At 30.4% G+C, this 20,937-nt stretch overlaps 3 protein-coding genes across 6 annotated transcripts; 1 reads left to right on the top strand and 2 right to left on the bottom strand.

The window, feature by feature from the left end:
- Positions 1-215: 215 nt before the first annotated feature.
- Positions 216-5,420, bottom strand: LOC146881922 (uncharacterized). 3 transcript variants are annotated; one of them, XM_085668415.1, is made up of 11 exons: positions 5,243-5,420; positions 4,677-4,795; positions 4,018-4,103; positions 3,727-3,929; positions 2,494-2,772; positions 2,345-2,403; positions 2,146-2,182; positions 1,986-2,057; positions 1,711-1,861; positions 999-1,127; positions 216-888 (listed from the first exon to the last, which is right to left on the bottom strand). In XM_085668415.1, exons 2-11 carry the CDS (start codon positions 4,786-4,788, stop codon positions 544-546), a joined length of 1,473 nt encoding a protein of 490 aa, XP_085524541.1. In that variant the 5' UTR covers positions 4,789-4,795; positions 5,243-5,420; the 3' UTR covers positions 216-543. The 3 variants fall into 3 exon arrangements, with proteins under 3 accessions (XP_085524541.1, XP_085524539.1, XP_085524540.1); XM_085668413.1 differs by having other exon boundaries at positions 4,018-4,123; XM_085668414.1 differs by having other exon boundaries at positions 4,677-4,803.
- A 1,776-nt stretch (positions 5,421-7,196) lies between these two features.
- LOC114168538 (zinc finger CCCH domain protein, putative (DUF3755)) lies at positions 7,197-12,132 on the bottom strand. Its single transcript, XM_028053402.2, has 8 exons — positions 12,044-12,132; positions 11,592-11,869; positions 10,594-10,693; positions 9,945-10,004; positions 9,697-9,811; positions 9,454-9,536; positions 8,509-8,570; positions 7,197-7,620 (listed from the first exon to the last, which is right to left on the bottom strand). The coding sequence occupies exons 2-8, from the start codon at positions 11,765-11,767 to the stop codon at positions 7,512-7,514; spliced, it is 705 nt and encodes a 234-aa protein (XP_027909203.1). The 5' UTR covers positions 11,768-11,869; positions 12,044-12,132; the 3' UTR covers positions 7,197-7,511.
- A 787-nt stretch (positions 12,133-12,919) lies between these two features.
- LOC114170001 (U11/U12 small nuclear ribonucleoprotein) lies at positions 12,920-18,010 on the top strand. Of its 2 annotated transcripts, none has more exons than XM_028055453.2 (9): positions 12,920-13,153; positions 13,281-13,626; positions 13,735-13,818; positions 14,356-14,421; positions 14,862-14,934; positions 15,379-15,755; positions 15,981-16,021; positions 16,555-16,683; positions 17,164-18,010. In XM_028055453.2, exons 1-8 carry the CDS (start codon positions 12,993-12,995, stop codon positions 16,631-16,633), a joined length of 1,227 nt encoding a protein of 408 aa, XP_027911254.1. In that variant the 5' UTR covers positions 12,920-12,992; the 3' UTR covers positions 16,634-16,683; positions 17,164-18,010. The 2 variants fall into 2 exon arrangements, with proteins under 2 accessions (XP_027911254.1, XP_027911256.1); XM_028055455.2 differs by having other exon boundaries at positions 13,281-13,623.
- The last annotated feature ends 2,927 nt before the right edge of the window (positions 18,011-20,937 follow it).

The raw sequence follows: 20,937 nt of genomic DNA on the forward strand, positions 1-20,937 counted from the left end.
ATAACCGGTACCTTAATAACACTTGTCGTCATAACTTTTTTTTAATTATGGTCTTTAACAACAAATCGATTCCTTTTTATATGATTTTGATGGTTATGATTTATCTCATAATTAAAAGAGTTTTGATTTAAGCATCAAGACTCCCTTTTTCGCATATATAATATATATATATATATATATAAACCAATTTATGTAAGAAAATTGTCTACCAAGAAAGTTCAAAAGGGTTTTACCCTACTTCATATATGTTTACAAAAGAAAAAGAAAAAAATAAAAGAGACACAAAGGTTGATTTTACCCTACTTCATATACTTTATTCCTCTGTTCAGTTCTTTCAAACTTAACATATGCTAATTTTTTCTAGACTAAATAGACTATGATTAAGAGATTTTGACTGATTGTGATTAATCTCTTAATCTGCTCCAAATTCTGAGTATTGCCATGTCAAGACAGCGTTAGAGTATGATTAAGAGATTCTTGATTGATTGTGATTAATCTCTTAATCTGCTACAAAATTCTCAGTATTGCCATGACAAGACAGTGTTACACAGGAGAATCTGGAGGATGATGATTACTATGGTCTTGGCAAGCCCTTATTGTCCATGTCACAAGGAAAAACACCATGAACACTGCAAGAAACATCTCTCCTATCCATGTCATCCGAGAAAATTTCTTCAAAGGCTTGCAGTGTTTGAGAATGATCTGAGAAAATGCATCTTTCACCAACTGGCATTCTATCAACCGATCCATTCTGGGATACAGATTCAGTATGCTCTGAATTATATCTGTATAAGTCTCTAGTAAACTATATTCATCAGCCTTCATGGATTCTTCAGTGCTCCCACAATTTTCTCTATTATCACTAATACAAGTATAATACCTCAAAACCTATAAGACAACATTAGGGTAGTGATAGTAATCACAGATAACAAAAGTAGAATGACTGTAAAATTTATGGAAGAGATTTAGTGTTAGTGATTGCCTTATTTGTATCATACCTTAGGGATATCTACAATTTTAACAGTATCAGGTTGGCACATGTCTGGCTGATACAAATATTCAGGTGGTGCTGAAAAAGGATTGCACAGATAAACACCATCTGGAAGCAAAGAGGGGTCTGTATTCACCTAGAGTTTAGCCAAAGAATAATATCATTAAATCATTTTCAGCTTATAATATGAGATGAAAATTAAACTCCTTTTGCTGTGGCCAATATTGAGAATTATGTAATCTAGTTTTGACTGAATCCACTGATTCATAAAACACAAGTCATTGGAGAGTCTTTTACAGATTACACAATTCTTTTGGAAGTATATTCACACAATGACAGATCTTGACCACTAATTTTGGAAGATTGAAATGATATACTCAAACTAAGTATATTTTAATGTCTAATCTTTATGTGACTTATAAGCTCTACTCTCTTGGATTAAAAACCAACACAATGTGAATTGTATAGAAAAGTAAGTGATAATGATGGGGAAAGAAGAAAGAGAAATGTGTACTCTTTTCAAAATAATTTTCAAATGGTTGAAGTTTGTTGAAACTTACAAATTCTTCTTAGATCACAGTGTTTACTTGGCAGATTCTTCTTATGTTATAGTTTTTAATAAATTTTAACCAATAATAATGTGTCTTAGAAGGATGGAGAGTATTTGTTGCAAGCAATTCTGAAGAAGAAATTCATATTTGAGACTATGCAAAGGTTACCTCATATACTATTTGGGTGACCCCTGCAGCAATTTTATGCAGAAATGATTTTGCTGAGAGCAACTTAGCACAAGGGAGAGCAGAGCTCAGGGTGGAATTGTAGGGATTTTCTTCGAAGGTCTCAAGAACTCTGCAGATATCTTGAGAAAAACTGCAGAATAGGATAAGTCATTTAGTAATTAAACTCCACCTTCATCCCTACTAAACATTTTATAGCAGGAAAAATATTGATATAACTAAAAAATAAACACAACAAAGAAAGATCTTGGTTATACTTTTCAAAGAAGAAATATAATCCGAAGATTAGCCAGCATATCACTGTCATCAGCCAGCACAGTACAACAAATCTGAGAGAAGAACAGAGGAGAAAATAAAGAACCAGTAATTCATGGATGAAAATGTTAGTTCCAAGTAAAGATAATTTAGTTTACCTACACGTAAAATGGCCTCCAAAACATCTTTACTCCAAAAACTGTTCAACAGAAAATTCCAACATGTTAGAAAATCATGCCTAGTTTATCAAAATTTCTAATTTAACTAGTTAGTTTATAAGCTTTTTGAGTTACTATCTCAGAAACCAGTCTTAACCTGAATGTTATGTATCATCATATCATTATTTACCAGTTAGACATACCTGACAAAATTGGTACTGCAACTAAATTCAAGGTTATGATCAGAATGGTGATTATAAGCCTGAAGTTAAAAGCATCCAATCATTTTTAATGAAATTAAGAATTCACTTGCATGGTTTCAAAATGAAAATAAATGGCCTAAAATTCTTACACTACTTTGAAAGTCTTGTTAACGCTGCGCCTATGTTTCCAAGTTTTCTTTAAAATTTCATCAACAGCCTTATCCATTCTCTGGGCTGTAGCGTTAAGTTTTGTAATAACGTCAGCAGTAATACCTGATTCCAATTGTTTTTGGACTTCTTTTAATACTATTGATGCATCGTGCACGATTTCTGCTGCATCATCTGCTATCTTGGCTATAACATTAACTGAAGTTTTTGCTTGAAAATTGAAGTTTGCACTCCCAACATAAACTACCACACTAGAAACCCTATAAAAAGATAATTATATGTATAATTTGTGTAGAAAAACTAAAGGAATTTTAGATAAAATACCATTTTCCATTATCTGATGTGTAATAGTAAAGACCATTTTCCTTTGCATTTATATTGTTAGTGTAAAATATTTTGACACATTCAATAAAAATCACCTTATCTACTGTATCATCATAAAGAGAAAGTTAACATATCCCAAAATGCAAAAGTCTCATGTTTACATTTAACTTGTTTGAAGTGTTTACAAATCAATATGTTTCTCTTTTCTAAAATTCACAATGTTTTCTCTCTTCTCCTCCATGATATGTGATCTGAGCTCAACCAACATAAGAGATTAATACCACTTCCAACCCAAAATCTTAAAACATAATTTTATAAGTTTTCTTTCTTAAATGGTGATTCTTGATATGTTGTGATTTGTGCCCAATTCATATAAGAGATTAACAACACTTTCAACCAAAAACCTTAAAACAATAGGATTATGGGTCTTCTTTCTTTCATGATGATCAACTTTCTCATTTTTATCCAATGTGAAACTTAAACTCACACTTCGATTCCCTGCTGTTTTATTATTTCAGTATGCTACTCAAGAGGATCCTGTTATGTCTATTAAGACTTGCACCACATATTGCAGATAAGTTCTCAAAGATAGTGCTCTTGCATGCTTCAGCAAATTATTTTCTTCGTATTTTTAGTCTTTTAAAACTACACTAACAAGGCAATATATTGAAATCTTATCAGATACCTACATAAATCTATGTTACAATAAGTGTGTATATAAATTGAAATCTCTTTGTTGGGTGTTTCAAAACCTGTTTACTTAATATTACACAGTTGTGCCTTTCTATTTTGTCAAGTAGATCAACCATGCACACGTTGCAACTGTATAGAGAACCAATAATCAGTATATACCATATGGTGTTTGTATGCAGAAAGCTTTAGAAGCTTACATGATTAATATGATGAAGGATATAACCAGAGGAATTGGCGAAAAAGGACAACTGTTACAATTACATAGAAGAATTTTCCTGAGCCTTCTTCCTCCATCTTGACAACACAAAGTGATTATTATCCAAAATAAGCCACAAATCATTCCACACAAAAGCCAAAGCACCCCAATTGCGTATCCATATTTTCCTGTGAAGACAACTGACTACAAATATTAAAGACAAGTTAAAAGAATACCATGGATGTTAGGATTAATTAGACTCTGACAAAAAATAAACGGTAGAAAAACTTACAGTCCAATAATGGATATCGGTGATGTCAAATCCTCCTCTGTATTTTTTAAAATGATCTAATGGATCTACTCTAATAGTCTTGTCCTCTGTTTCAAATAATATGCTCCTGTCAGGACATTAAAAAACTAAGATACAAAGGTAGGGTATACAAGTTATATGCAGAATCAAATTAGATATCTTGTGATAGCTTTTTTCTTTTAGAACGCACTACAATTTTGTATCAATTTTACCAAACAGTGTTTGAAGTTTTAAATTTTTTACAGTTAGTAGGTAGCATTTGGTGAGACCTGAGTAGTCAAAAAATGTGAGACTCCATTTTCTTATAATCATATTACTGATGATGATTAATTTTTCAATATAGTGTTTGATCAACTTTAATAAAATATTTTTCTGTTAATCACATACTTTTCATTCACAAAAACTCAAATCTTAAACCTTATCTGAGAAGAGCACACCAGATATTTCTTAAACTAGCAACTTATGCTACCCATTTCATTATGCAAGACAGTAATTGCTTTTTCAAGCCTGATCATATGTAGTCATTCTTGAATGCACTGTTCAAGGTATTATAACATCACAATTTTGACAGTTGCAGGAAATTTGGAATGGCAAAATATTAATATTGAAGAGACTTTTTTCACAAAAGCCTTTTACATTACCTACAACAGATTCTTCGATGGAGACTACTTGTGCAGCAGTTTGGGGGAGAATTAATGCTATAATCACAATAATATATGCTAGGCCAAGGGTGGTGCCTTTGGAGATAGCCATTGTTAATCTGCAAAGCTAAGCAACAACCATATTCTTGTTAACAAATATTTGCGAAGTTGATGACTAGAGACTGATATAGCTTAATGCATTTTGTGCATAGATACAATTGAACTGAAACCCTTGGTGGTTTATCAACGTATGTGCTTCATGTGTATTACATTGCAAATTTGCATGCATGCATGTATGGTGGTAATTGCAGAGGTGGTAATTAATACGTATATAGCAGTTTTTGGATTGACTTCACCTGAAAAAACTGAATATTGAAAAAGGATTTGGAAAACTTTCTTATGAATTATGACCTAAAAAAAGCTACTCTTAAGGCTTAATTTCTGAACTCCAAGGGATTGCTAAAATCCTTTCATCTGCATATATATGTGTGAAAATTTGACAAAATGTATTTTTAACTTTCTATCTTATTTATTTGCCATGGAATAAAATGCAGAAAATGCATTACCTTCTGAAGCTCAAATTCTTTGAACAGAAAACACATGGGAACTCAAGCTATTCACAATGCACATGCCATCTTTCTCGTATTTCTTGTAGAGAAAAATGAGTCAATTCCAACTAGAATTGAAACCCTTTAGAATTTTGTCAACGTGAAAAACCTAAATTGAAACCATGAAGAAAGTGGTTAAAAAATATGATTGATGGTGAGAACATAAACTGTTATCAGTTTGCTTGAAATGCATGGTATCAGAAGTTTTACCATAAAAAAAGTGGTATTGTTTAACACCATGAGTTTCTTTACCAAATTGTAAAGCCCAAATAAAGATTTTTCTTCAAGTCTAATAATACCACCATGGTGTTCCATTTTATATCAGAAAAAAAAAATTGGTGTTCAGCACTCTCTAAATTCCTTTTTCACCTGAGAAGGGTGGTGGCAAGTTTTTAAATTTTCAGATGAATCCACTCCTCACACCATTATATTTTAGTTGAGAAATTATGCAGTTACTTTTCTAATTATAAATGGTAAGTATTTTATCAAATAGTGATTGTTTTTTTTTAAATTTAATAAACGCTAAAATTGGTTAAAATCATATAAAAAATAATTACAAAAGATTGTATCTTTTATATAATTATACAGATGTTTTAGAAATTAGATAGAAAAGAGTCCAATTTATATTTATCTACAATTAAAAAAAGTTCCTTTTAAAGTGGATGATTTTATGAGTTTATTTAAAACAATAGTAACCTTTAATTTAAATCAGATTCTGTATTCTAATAAATTTCTGAATATTTAAAAAATTGGAAAAAGTCGTAATACTGTTTTAATAGCATTTTTTGTAATAGAATCATTCTTTAAAAGTGTAATTTGTAGACCGTTAATTATTTAAAAAAATATTATATTTTCTCCTAGCTATCCCTTAAGTAATTAACAAATTTCCTCTGACACAATTTCAGATTTTATTTTTCGTAACACATTTAATTAATTTTGGAAAAAAATTTCCAAAAACTTTGATGGGTGGCAGAGAAAATTGATGGGTGCAGAAAGAAGCCACCTGAATCGGTTTAAGTAATGTCACATATTGGATATTCATTCTAAACTGAGGTATGTTTCAGTAAAAGGGACCATTTGAAGGAGTTTCTAATATTTAAGAGAGTGTTTAAAATTATTTCTAATAAATTACTTAAGCAGATTCTTTTATTTTAGGATTTAATCAAACACAATATTTGTAATTTATTCAAGGGAGTTTATTAGTTTTGTCAGTCTTGTACTAATATGTCTGTTTCAAAGATTGAAGTTTATCACAGTTTTGTTTTTAATAAGGGTATCAGAGAATTAAGAAGAGAGGTGTATTTAAATGATCTTTAACTTTAACCCTTAAACTGTGTATAATTATTGGGTTTACCAAAACATAATTATAAATTTTATAATTTTAAAATGGTTTGACTCTTTAAAACATTTTATTTAAATAAGAAAAAAATGAACTTATTGATCTTTTTATTTGCATAGAATATTTCCATTACCATGAAATATAAAAATCATTTTAGCATTAATCATATTTAATAATTTACAAATATAAACAGGTGATTTTTTCTTTTTCTGATTGACCCCAGTTGGTGTTATTTTCTTTTTCAGCTGACACCAATTACTGACATTTTAGTTCATATGGACTGAAAAATTCAACCATTTTAATAAAGATCTATTATAGTTAATGTGTTATATTATTATCTTATCTCTAGTCATGACAGAAAAAAAGAAGACAGATTCAGACTCTAGTCATGACAGATAAAATAAAAGACAAATTTAAAGTTTAAGAAGACTCATATTGCCAATGCAATAGCAATAGCAACTAAGCAAAGTTAAAGTGATGCAACAAAACACCAAAAGTGATTATTTACTTCATGAAAAAACTCATCTAAAACGACACATTTACTGCAGGAGAACCACAAAGTAGTGAGCATAGTGAATGGAACAATATCTACCATTTATATAATAAAAGAGAATCCAATTTACAAATATCCAAGTTGTACTTATTGCTGTCTGTCAGTCCCTAAATTGAACCCCGAAGTAATAACAACTACTTCCTATACTCCAATTAAGTTAAAAACTTAACAAGCCAAGAACAGGATGAGGAAAACCAGTATGTTACAAAAATTGAAGACTAGTTTAGTTGCGTGGTGGTTAACTTATTCCATTCTCTCTTCTTTTAATGCTCTGTCAATTTGAATGCAAGCATAATATGGTAGAAGCAATCACAATGAATCAGCAACCATCATCGTTATAGCATCTGGTGAATGGTGTTTGGCATTAGGAAGTTGAATATCGGTTCATTGATCTTAAAGGGAAGAGGTGGCATTTGCTTCATTGCCTCTGACATGTCATTCATGCTGCCAAAACAATAAGACAAAAAGCAAATGAAAACAATGAAATTAATGCAGATGAATGCAAAAGAGTGCTAGTTTGTCATGAATATGTTCTTTTCATGCATTTGTTAGCAAGACTCATTAACAAATTCAATAAACATGAAGAGTAAACTACCATTTTAATCCTGAAATTGTGGTGTGCTGTCATATTAGTTCCTGAAGTTAGAAAAATATCAAATAACCCTGAAATTGAAATTAGTCGGTCATACCAGTCCTCGCTACTAGTTCTGTTAGGGCATAAAGGTTAGGAAGTTATACAAATTTAAGAACTATAGTGATAGTATATTGTACATGTAAAGGGATCGAATGATACTTATTTGACATTATTCTAATTTAAAGGACTATTATGACAGCGTCTTACAATCTTAATAACTAAAATGATAGTTTACTCAAACATAAATCATCATATAAGGTGGAGAAAACATGAGCACTCAATTTAAACAAGTTGCTAGTTTAATGTAATAATATTTCACAACTATAAACCAAGTTTGTTTTCGACAAATCCAACTCTGCTGAAATTGTAAGAAAAAAATGACTCCAGGAAAAAACTGGAATTTTGGATCATATGCTAATGTTATGGCAGTATAGGAGATTATTCAGAACTTAAACTTTTGAGATAATTCACTTCAAATATACATATAAAAACAAAGCATTTCGCTTCCTTGTTATACCTTCTGATTGAGAATTAAAAGGAGAGTTACTGAATTGTTATGTTTTACTTTAGTATTGATCAAGGACTTGCGAGTCATTCACACACCACAATGTAACAAAAAAAAAAAGATCACTTGAACAATTATTGCTTCGATTAACAGAATACACTTCTAAACAACAAAGAAACAGTTTCTAACTTACTCATTCAAAATTTTGATGATGTTGTCTCTCGTTTGGCTGAAAAGATTGATGTTATCCTGAAACTGGAAACAAGAGAACAGAAAAGGCTTAGGGTCAGCGTTACAGTGACCAAGAATGGCTTAAGAAAGCAAAGGTATAGATATATGAACCATACATGAGTTTTAGAACAGTCATTTATTCCGTTTTCAACATCTTAAGATACAAATGATGTCAGGTTATCAACTAAATTTGCACATGATACCTAACAACAAAAGCATAGAGGGGAAAAATATTCATAGAGTAACTGAGTAAATAAAAGCATTGATGCATCATCCAGAGGATGAGTGCCAGTGTTAAATAGAACACTTAAACTTCCCCCTTTACTCCATTAATTCACAAAGATCAATAAATCCACAGTGAACCATAAAGTTTATGAATCACAAACTTAAGGGAAATAAGACATTGCAACCTTAATGACAGCACTAATACTTAAAAGCTGACTTTGTATTCATACACATATTTAAAGGATACATAAACAAAAAAATTGAAAAAAAACACAGGTATTTATGCTCACATCTTTAACATTTTTTTAACTTTTCAAAAATGTTGTAATTGATAGATCTCTACAAACATAGTTTTACAAGCCTTGACTGATGACTGGATGAAGAATCTAACATCTGTGTGTTCTCTACCTAATTTAAACAAAATGAAAGTAAAGATAACAAGCTGAGACAAGTTCTCAACTAAAAAATAATGTAGTACCTTTGATAAGTATGTTATTTTCACCTTAATGAAAATAGATATAAAGGGACATTGAGGGAAATTGGGAAAGAGAGAAATAGGAGGAAAAATATATTCATACAAATATAACTAACAAAGTTACTTCAGCAATTGAGATTTATCCTTTTAGATGAAAAGATTATTTTTCCATGCATACTAAATCAATTAAACATGTAAAAAATTCACCTGAAGAGCAGCAAGATTGGTAGAGATATTATTCAAGGCCTGTGCATTTTGCTCTAAGAGCTCCCCTGCAGGGCCTCCAATAACTACAAAAGGAACAGAGCAAAGATCAATACAGACACTTCAACATTCAGAAGGAACAAGCAAAGAAAAAACACGAGATCTCCAAAACAACAAAAAGGGCCCACAAGACATAAAATCATAAATGCTAACATAAAAATATTCACTGCTAGGAAAGAAATGAACCTCTATGAGAGATGCTGTCATCATTATCCATCATCTTCATTGCAGGAGCATATGGGAAAACATTAGATTGAGCAGGAAAGTGAGAAGACCTCACTGCAGGATCTGAAACCTTTTCCTGGGATAAAAAAAAGCAGTTTTCCATAAATGCAATTATATGCGACATATCTGCATTGGTATGCACAAGAGTGAGAACACAAAATACCCATTCAAATAATACATAGATGATATCAAATAAATGTAACCAAAACCTTTCTATCTTTACTTTTCCTTGAAAATTCATCCTTCCTTCTCTTGCAATTTTCTTTTTTCTGTAGAAAAATGCAAGCCAATGTTGTTAGTCAGAGAAAGTAACCAATTTAAAAATCTTTGGTACTTGTTTGGAACTTTATGAAATATATATTTATTGAATATTAGTGGTAGATTATTAGATCTTAATGCTGATTAAATTGTAAATTTAACTACTGCAGGTGCATACAACAACTTTGAGTTATAACAATGCCTCCAAAAGAAAACCAAATAATTGCTTAAAGCAATCAATTACGAACTAGCTCAGCCTCTGAGAAATTGTGTTCATTTTAATCAGAGTATGCAGAAGCTAAGCCTAAAACAATCTCATCTTGTTTTGTTTTTCATCAAGAGAAAGTGCTGCAACTTGCAAAAGCTATGTAACTTTCTAGAACCATTCTAATTGCAGAAACTTCATAAATTAACCTTTCTTACAGAAGGTATGATGATTATCCTTAACCTTCAAAAAATAATAAACATAATGAAAGAAAAATAGTTCTATGTATCATCTCTACAAAAAATTTCAATAAGTACCCTATCTAAGCTGAAATGCAGGTCAAAGCATTCATAGTGACATAAACGACTTGTGACAACAACACGTATATAGCTTACATTCATCCACCTGACCCTCAGTGCTACATCCCGGACTGTCTTGTTATTTAGATTTATTGCTATCTTTGCATAGCGAGTGAGATTAGGTTCAGATGCAAACCTACAAGTAAAAAAACAAATTGTCTTTTCTTCAAACAATGACTAGCTATTGAACTTATTAAACACACTTACTGGTCAAGGAAAAGATGTTAGAAGGCAAACAACATAACACTGAAATCACTGAATAAGCACAGAACACAATTCAAACTGCAATAACCAATCCACAACATTACAAGGTCACAAAAATCCTTTAAAAGAAAAGGTGACACAAAAAAATATAGGTTAAAATACACTTTTATACTCAGTTTCTTGTGTGTTTCATTCTGGTTCCCTTAAAGTGTTTCTGTTGCACCATACTAACTTATAAATTTGGTAACATATGACCTGACAAACTATGAGAAGTGTCACGAGAAATAAGTAAGTGTTTGTTATGTTTGCCATAATTAACATTGTTAATACAAAAAAACTGACATAAGTGTTTGTTATGTTTGCCATAATTAACATTGTTAATACAAAAAAATTGACAAAAGTGTTTGTTATGTTTGCCATAATTAACATTGTTAATACAAAAAACTGAAGCTAAGAATTAATTTGTTCAAGATAAACATAGAGATTGAACTGAAGGATGACAAGTGAATTTAGTAAAGGAAAAAAAAATACAGAAAAACCATTACACATAGTTTCCTTTGTCTCTCTCGTACTAAAGTTTAACACAGAACAGAATTGTTCTCGACCAATTCAATCCGGAACTGCTTATCAGAACCTACTCCATATCAAATAAACCATATATATAACCAATTTATCTACCAATAACATCAAAATATTAATAAAGACACACTTTCAATTTCCAAAAACCATATGTATACCCTTTAAGATTGAAAAATAGAAAAGTAAAAACTGAAATAGTAAAGCAACAATCAACTCACAAAAAGGAAAGAAAAGAAGAATTAGTATCATACAGAGAGAGTCCTTCTTCGAGAATGGTTTGTTCTTGAGGGGTCCAATCGAGGGCGATGCCAGAGTTGTGCTTCATGGCGAGCGCGGTGGGCGAAGTGTCGGCTGCCAAATTCCCGTTGAACGACGACGCAACATGGGTTGTCTGTTCTTCTTCGTGATTCCCCAAAGGGTTAGCCATTGAAAATTGATGCCCCTTTTTCCTTTTCTTTCCAAAGATTCCAAGCCTGAATCTTTAAACGCGAATCTTTCCCAATTGGCCAAATTCCACAAAAAAAGTATCCTGATTGACAGTTGGTTCCCGCCAATTACCACATAACATTTGAAAATGAAACAAAAATTCAAAACAGGATTAAAAAAGAGAGTGAAATTGATAACTATGAACAGGTTACAGTGAAGAAGAACCAGAAAGTATATAGATGATGGCAGAGAGAGATAGAGAAAGGGATTCACTCACTGTCAAAAATCAGAGAGGGATTCTTTTCTGTCTTTACCAAAGCTTTAGCTTTTGATTAACAAAGAATCATCAAAGGATAAACATTTTTTTTCATAAAACATGCTTTATTTTTTCTATAAAACATGAAGAATTTTTGCTTTAATAAAATAGAAAGAAAAAGAATATTATTTTTTAATATTTTTTATAAACAATAAAAATATGTACATGGGATTAAAATAAATTTTTTATCTATTTTGTAATTACTGATGATCATATATTTTTATTTATTTTGTAGATAAATTTTTAAAGTATTTAATAAATAAATAAAACAGTTAAACTAAATTTAATAAAATAATAATTAAAAAAGTTAAAAAAAATGTTTTAAATTAAAAAAAATATTTATTAAAAAATAAAATTAAAAATAAAAATATAGATACCAAAATTCCATAACTTTATATGTAAAGATTAAAAATATATTTTTGTCTCATTAAAAGATAAGCAAATAAATAATACATATAATTTACTCCTATAACTCATAACTATTATTTAAGATGAGCTTTTTCATTTTTTATACTATTGTTTCTTGAATATTATTACATTTTATTTATACTCACCGGCACATAAATATAAATGCTGGAAATATAAATAAATGATAATCTATCCTCTTTTTTTCAGTAATCAATTTGCTTGTGAAATGTATAAAGTGGTGATAATTTAGCTCTTCAACCTTTGTGTAATGTGATAAAAAATATAGTGTAGTTATAAATTATGTAAAAGGGATGAATTGTTTTTTAGACTTATAATTTAATACCAAATTAATTGTAAAATATATAATTTAATTCTAAATATTATTATTTTATGACAAATAATTTCATAAAAGTCACATGTAACTGTTTAAGCTATTGCAATTTCAAATTCTTCTAGTTAGGTTAATTTTTTGGGTTTTCTGAACTCACACCACTCCTTCGGAATGAATCCGATTCCTTTTCAATCCGTAGCACGACCTCCTCCTCCTCCTTGGTTTCCGATATTACCGTCGGAACCACCGAATTCGACTTCCTTTTGGGAGAACAGAAATGTCAGCGATCGCCTCAGGGAATTGCAACACACTCTCAATCTCGCAAAGGCAATGTATGTTGTTCTTGTTTTACACTGCGAAAATCTCTTTCTGTTATTTTATGATTGTGAGCTATTCTCATTGAAATTTCTTAGCAGGATATCTGATATTGTTGAATTAGTTGGGTGTTATGTTGTGTAGGCAGAAGGAGCTAGAGATGTTGATGGTGATAAAAGATGGTAAAGGGGCTCTTGAAGGTGTGAAACTTGTCACAGATGAACCTTGCCTTTCTGGTTTTCTAAAATGTATAGAAGACGGAGGAGTTAGTGTAGAATCCCATGAATCATTTGCTGTGGAAGCAGCAAATTCTTTGATGTCAAAGCTAAGAGCTCAGCTGGAGCCTTTCCGGTATGTTGCCGATGAGGCAAGTCCATGGGAGGAGAAATCAGCTGTGGCTAGGCTTGCAAATAAAGTAAACAAGTCTAAACGGAATAAACTATGGAGGAAGAAGAAGAGGAAACGTGTTGCGGAGATGATTGCAAAGGTTGTTCTGCTTTTGTTTGATTTGGTTTGGTTTTGTTAGTTTTTGTCCCTTCATTGTAGCATCTGTTTGAGACTGCTTAATTAGTTGCTTCCTTTGTTGAAAAAAATCTAGGAGCGTGAGCAATTTGAACAAATTGACAGGGAAGCCGATGATTGGGTTGCTAGGGAAAAGGCCAAGGAAATTGCTAACAGCAAGGTATTGAAACTTTTTCAAAGTATGTCTACTTTTATTTTGACTGAAATTGGTAATTGTTTATTACTTGAAGCTGAATGAAATAGCATGCTAGTATGATTTTAAATTTTAATTAGGAAGGGTTCTCAACAAGATATATGATTAGAATGGGTTCTTAAGTAAACATGAACTACTAGTTGATTATGGTAAAGTTCTCATACTTCATTATTATTCTTATTAGTATTATCGGATTTATAACGCACTCCCTGTTACTGTACTGTTTATATGGTTATATACTTCCAGTTTCAGAGCGAGGCTAATTGAAAGGCATTCAGTTTATGAAATTTCTAATAACACATTTCTACATATTTGCTTCAAATCAATGTGGCTATTTGTCTGACTTGTTTCAAACTCTTTGCTGCTATGTTGTCTTTACTGTTCTCTGTGGAAAATTAGGGAAGGGTAATATTGATTCATTGTTTTGTTAGTTGCCTATGGATATATTAGCAGTTACATTAGTTTGCATTACTAGTCTTATCTAGGAAGAATTTCTATTTACAGGTGTTGAAGATGAAAGAAATTGCGAAGTCTAAAGCCAAAGAAGAGAAGAAGAAACTAGAGGCTGAGGTAACTTTCTTTTTTATCAAATGACTGGTAAACCATTGCCAATTTATGGCTGCTGTGAACTCTGAAGAACTTGGTCGAATATTCAATGCAATATAACATATGTTATGACTTTCACTTGCACAGGTTGCACTTATTAACTACCTAAATCATATAATTTCTCCCTTTATTTTTCAGTGCAGTATGTTTCTTAGCTCCTCGCCATTAAATTCATTTTTTTGTCTTATCTTTTTTTTTGTTGTTTTTGTGGCTGCCATGCCAAAGGGTTCATGGCCTTTTTTGTTGGTATGTGTCTCTTAAAAAGCATATGCATCGCTTTTATCTCTCTGTATGTTTATTTGCTGAACAAGAATCATGCCATTTATTTGCATCCCTAATCATTTCCTCTTACTTTCCCATTGGGTGATAATTAATTGATTCTCTTACATTACTTTATATCGCAGCTTGAGCTGCTCTTGGTAGTGGAGAAGCTTCAGGAGTTGCGCTCCATAAGAATACAAAGGTTGAAAAAACAAGGTATATATAATCTGCTTCTAGTTATCTGTGGTATGAACTTATGATTATTACAGTGCACCTTATTATTATAGTCTATCCTTGCTACCATATGTAACATTTTAGCTTGTTATATTAATTTTTTTACCTTCACAGTTCTGAATACTGGTTTATGATTTATTGATTGATCACATTTATAAATTACGTGTGCCATAGTTCAAGATCTGATACTTTAGCATTTTTATTCTGAATAGATAAGTATTCACCTTATAAATGTATCGTGAGAAATATCTAATCAGCACATTTGTTAATTATCAAACTGAAAGTATACATTCATAATGGTTTTAGTTGTTTTTCTAATTGGAAAATCTGCAATATTCACATTTCTTGAGCATGCAAGAGTTTGTAATATTCACATATTTACATATTTAACGTATAATTTTCTTATGATTTTTTAAAAATGATCAGGCCATTTTCTCCCAGAGGAGGATGACAAGTTTCTTGAGAGAGTTCAAGCTGCAGTGGAAGAAGAGGAGCGTGAAGCTTTGGCTGCAGTTGAAGCAGATGCTGCTAAAGAAGCAATTGCAACTGCTGAGGAATCCAGGAAAGCTATTCAGAATCAAGGGAAACCATCAAAAGAAGACAATGATGATAGTGAAGTAAAGGAGAACAAAGAGCAAATAGTTTCCAGTGTGACTGAAGACGGATCTGGAGCATTGGATGAGAATAAATCCAGTAAAATAGGACAGATCAGTGGAGGAGCATATGATCCTTTGGCAAATTTACCCATTGAGTTCTACCATTATTATCATGGAAGTAACAATGATATGGGTACACTTATTGAGGTAAAATCGACTAATTTTGTTTTTAAATTCTACATTATCTTGCATAGCAACACTTTTCTTTTTGTTTTCTCAGAATAAATACATAATTAGTCTGCTCGTTTTACCTGACTGATAGCCTAATGATGCTAAGTTTTTTTTTATAATTACCATCTTGTTTAATTCACTTGCTTGTTCATTATAATTTTTTTATTGTTAATGTTAAGGCTGTCATACAATCTCATGCAGGTTAGAAGAGGATGGGATGCCTACATCAGACCTGGAGGAAGGTAAGAATGATGAAACTTTTGTGGTGATGCTTAATTCTTTGCGTGGGGTGATCATTAAGGGATATTTTACTTATAGATCTCAATGCCCGAAGTAATTTCACATATAAATCTCTCATTGATGAATATTTTACCTCATTTCTTAAGGGCATACCAAAGTTGCTTTTTAGTGAAATATTTTTCTGTTGTATGCTTATCTATGATTATATTTCAACAGAGTTGAGAGAGAGAACGTTGGGTGTTAAGTTCTTAAAATATATTCATGAGAGGTCAAGACTCTGACTAAAGTACCAGACTCACCACCACCTTTTATTACGCTAATGATCTGTACATACTATATTAGTATATCACACAATCTGTTCTCTGTTCCACTGTTCTTACTTCACATATTAGTGCTGTAGTTACGTTTAAAATTTATTTTCATAATTGCTTTCACTTATTTTGGTTAGTTTCTAGTATGCACGCATCGTAATCAATGAATGTGAAAAATGAAAATCAATATTTTATCTTATTTGACATTTTTTCCTTGCATCCAGCCGCATACCCGGGCACTGGGTTCAGCCTCCTCCACCAGCTAATGAGATATGGGCATCTTACTTGGTGAGGCCTAGATGATTAGTTAACAAATCAACAGTGTTGTACAAAAGATGTTATCCCCTCATATGGTAAGTTTTGAAGGTTTGACCTATGTTCCTGGCCAACCTCACCTATATGCTTTGTGGCAGCATGTTTATATTTTTGTAACTTGCTCATCATGTATTCAGTTCAGACGATGATAATCATTATTGTTAAACTTACATGAAGATAAAGAGAAAAAATTACTTATACTCACTTTTTGCAAACAAAAATGGCAACTCACCTTGAAAGGAACGCTATAATAGACTCGTCGATTTACAGTTAAATAAGATTTCATTGTTAAAACGTAAATTGCATGCTTTCAGAAACCTTGTTATATATTAGTTACAATCTAACCGTGTGAAGTGGAAGTTGAAACACATGGAAAATAGAGCAGAGGTTCAGAGAATAGCGATGGATTGTCAAACCAATATTTTAGTCCTTCTGTTAGTAGGATTATTGACAGAAGTTGAAATCATTAATTATCATAGCGACTCCTTTTTCACTCTTAGATGACTCTAAATTGTCAGGTACAATGTAGAGTAGACTTTTCAACTCCGGTGGAAGTTCAAATATTGATGCTTTTGTTGGAAAAGTACTTCATCAACTGCTGAGTGTTGTGGAAATGAAAGACAGCCGAATGAAGTTGAGATCCACCCTGGAAGAACAGCAATTCAGCATTGAAATAGTAGAACCAGTGACTGAGTAGATAGATTATCTTAACAAGCGATTGTGTTTGATAACCAAATGGCAGAAAAAACCTCAAAAGGTGTTGCTTCGGGTGGCTTGTATATAAATTTTTACTGGCAACTATAATCCTATGAAATGGCACATGCATTTGATATAAAGCGAAAAATTCAAGTGTTTTGAAGGTGAGAATATGCAGCAGTAGGCCCATCTGCACTAATGAGAGAGGACATGGAACTCTGTAGAAAGTGCATCAGAAAAAATCAATCAAATGGCTGTTTATTGGTGCACCCTATCAAATATGTGAATTTTGGATTTTACTTTCCGGAATACTCTAGACTAATTCCGGAAAACATTAGTATTAGAGATTTCTTTTTCCAGAAGTATATGTTATGTCTCCGAAAACACGAATGAATCTGGATACCAAATTCCCACCACCATCCCTATTCGGAATCAAAATTTCTAGAAGCCTATATTGTCATGATGGGTGCAAGAAGAAATTTGATGGAATGTTGGAAGAAATTTGTGGAAGTCAAAATTGACTTTTGAATTATGTAATTTAGAAGGCAAAAGTGACATCTAGAAGTTAGAGAATGTTAAGAAAAAGAAAATTAACTTTTCAGATTGTACAATTAGAATGTTATTTGACTTTTAAATTACATAATTTGGAAATCACTTTTAGTTTTTGAACTATACGATCTGAAAGTTATCTTTTAATTTTGGATTATTCAATTCAAAAGTCACTTTTGACTTTTGTATTATGCGAAAAATCATTTTTTCTCAAAAAAATTGAGACTACATAATTTGAACTTTTTTTCAATTGAGTTTTGAACTGCTCAATGTGATTTATTTTTTGTATTTAGATTTGTAATTCGGAAGTATATTTTTTAAGAGAAAAATGACTTGTAGATTTTATAATCTACAAGTCATTGATTTTTAAATTGTGCAATTCATAAAAGGCAAAATGAATAAAAAAATATGGGAGTACATTAGAAAAGTTATGAAGGTGCAGAAAGAAAGTGGCTTTTGATTGTTGTGTTTTTATTTGGGTAGCTACATGCAACACTGGATGGACTGAGGTAAAAAACCAAGACTATTGCTTTCTGCACCTATCAAAAATTTTGCTGCACCTCGTCAAAGGTTTCCGATTTTTTTTTTTCCATTGTAGAAGTGGGGTGGTTGTCTTCCAAAAAAAAAATCAGATTTATTTTGATGTGTTTGGAAAAATGAAATCCGGAATAATAGGGAATTAGGGCATTAAGAATATTAATGATTTGTCCTCTACTTATATAATGAGTTTTATTTTATGTGATGTGTTTTAATATAAATGTTTTAGACTGATATTTTTTATAAAAGACTCTATGAGAAAGAATATCTTATGTTAAGATTGTAACGTGAAATAGTTTAAAATTCATCGTATTTTGCTTTTCGTCTCACATATGGGATTTGTTAAACAATACGTACAAGTTTTCTTCGTGAGATCTAAGACAACGAAATCAAAAGTAAAAAATATTATCAACATATAAGACTATACCATATATAATATCATTTTCTATTAATAAAAAACTAGCAATGAAAACTACCATTTTACATAAACAATTTGAAATCAAATCATATTATTTGATTTTAAACAATTATAAGATTTTTTTTATGTTACATATTAGCCTTTTCACGTTATCGTCCACAGTTAGTAGATAATTAATAAAACCTTACAAAACACTTTCTTTTTGTGGTTGAGGACCTAGAAAAAGAAAAAGAAAACATATATTGTATAAATAAAATATACAATTAACATATCATCAATAGAGAGGAATATGACCTCTCCGGACTCTTTATAGATATTCTTTTATATATTTATAATATATATATATATATATATATATATATATATATATTTTTTTTTGGTTTTCAGAAATATTTTAATTATTATTTCCATTATGAAAAAGTATTTACAATTTTTTATTTTAATAAAAAGTGTATTTCATAAATAATTACGAAAACAGTGGAAGGGATTAAATCATGTTTTTTATTATTTTGTATAAACATTATAAAATAAAATGATAATAAGGTGATGATATTTCTATTTTTGTGAAACTGAAAATGTATTTTTCCCTCAATCTAAATTATTGATTTTTTTTTAATATTTTCAATCTGCAAAATTTTATTTAATATAATAGACTTTTCTAAATATGTTAAACAAAAATAATATAAAAATATATTATATTTTTGTAAGTTGAAACATCTACCTTTGATACAACTACTAATCTATAACGATTAATAATGTGGGTTGATTTTTTTAACTATTTTTTTTATTTTTTAAATATAATTAACTTTCTTTATCTGTTTCATAGTTTTTAAGAAACTATTCACAAAAAGTAGTAATTGTTATGTTTTTATTGTGTAATTATAACATTATAGTAGTTAATAAAAAAAATCTCATTTTATAACTACTTTTTGTATGTAAACATATTTTATAAATTTCATATAACTTTTAGTACTAATTTTTTATTGCTCGCAAAAGATAGACATATTTACATCTATCCAACTTTTAAAAAAATAATTGATTTACAAATACTTTTTATCCTTTGGAATTTTAGTGATCAAATGAATTACTTATATATATATATATATATATATATATATATATATATATATATATATATATATATATATATATATATATATATATTATAACACATTAGTTTAGTAAATTAAAAAAAATAATCTTACAAGTTACTACTGTATAACTTCAACAGATTAACTGTGTTTAACTGTTTTTGATGCATCAAATGGATTAATTTTGAAGAAATTACGTAACTAATCCATTAAAAAAATAAAAACAATCAATAATAGTTATCTTCTCGCTGTAATACTTTGTTGGTTTTAATAGTTGTATTATAGTGTATAAGAGGAAGGAAAGTGGTGAATTTGCATAGATGATTTGAGGTTTGGAAATATAGAAAAACGATGTTTCCTTGATTTAGATTCTTTGATAAAGACATACTGGTATTGAATGTTAGGAAAAAGATAATAAAAAAATAAGGAAAACAAAATAAACGACACAAGAAATATGTAACCTGACCAAAGCTCTTCATATTAAGAAAAATGACTATTGATACCAATGGTTAGGTTTACAGAAGAGGTTTTACTTGGGAGAACAAACACTGAGACATGAACCCAACCATATAAGGAATTGACATCACTTTCAACCCAAAATCTTAAAACCTTAAGGTGATGAGTTTATGAGTCTTTATTCTTATATAGTGCTCCACTTTCTCATTTCTAGCCAATGTAAGACTTAGATTCACATTTGAATTTCTAACATTGAAACCTCTCATGAATATACTTCTACACATATAGTTGAGTATTTGGCTTGAGAGTGCAAAGATTATATGCATTGATCAAACACCCTCACACAACTATCACCGTGTAAAAACATAAAGATTTCAACTTTCACATTAATGCAAATCTTGATCATAACATAATGTCATTGCTTAATATAAGGATCCATGGTCTATCATTTCACAAAGTTGCATTGTTAAAAGTGCAAATGAACTTTTTATATGAAACACACCATAATTTTTAGAGATAATGATACAACATAAAACATTTCTGAA

The sequence above is a fragment of the Vigna unguiculata genome, chromosome 11 (genome assembly GCF_037176805.1).
Source record: "Vigna unguiculata cultivar grain cowpea cultivar isolate G323 ecotype 2 chromosome 11, ASM3717680v1, whole genome shotgun sequence".
Taxonomy (NCBI): Eukaryota; Viridiplantae; Streptophyta; class Magnoliopsida; order Fabales; family Fabaceae; genus Vigna; species Vigna unguiculata.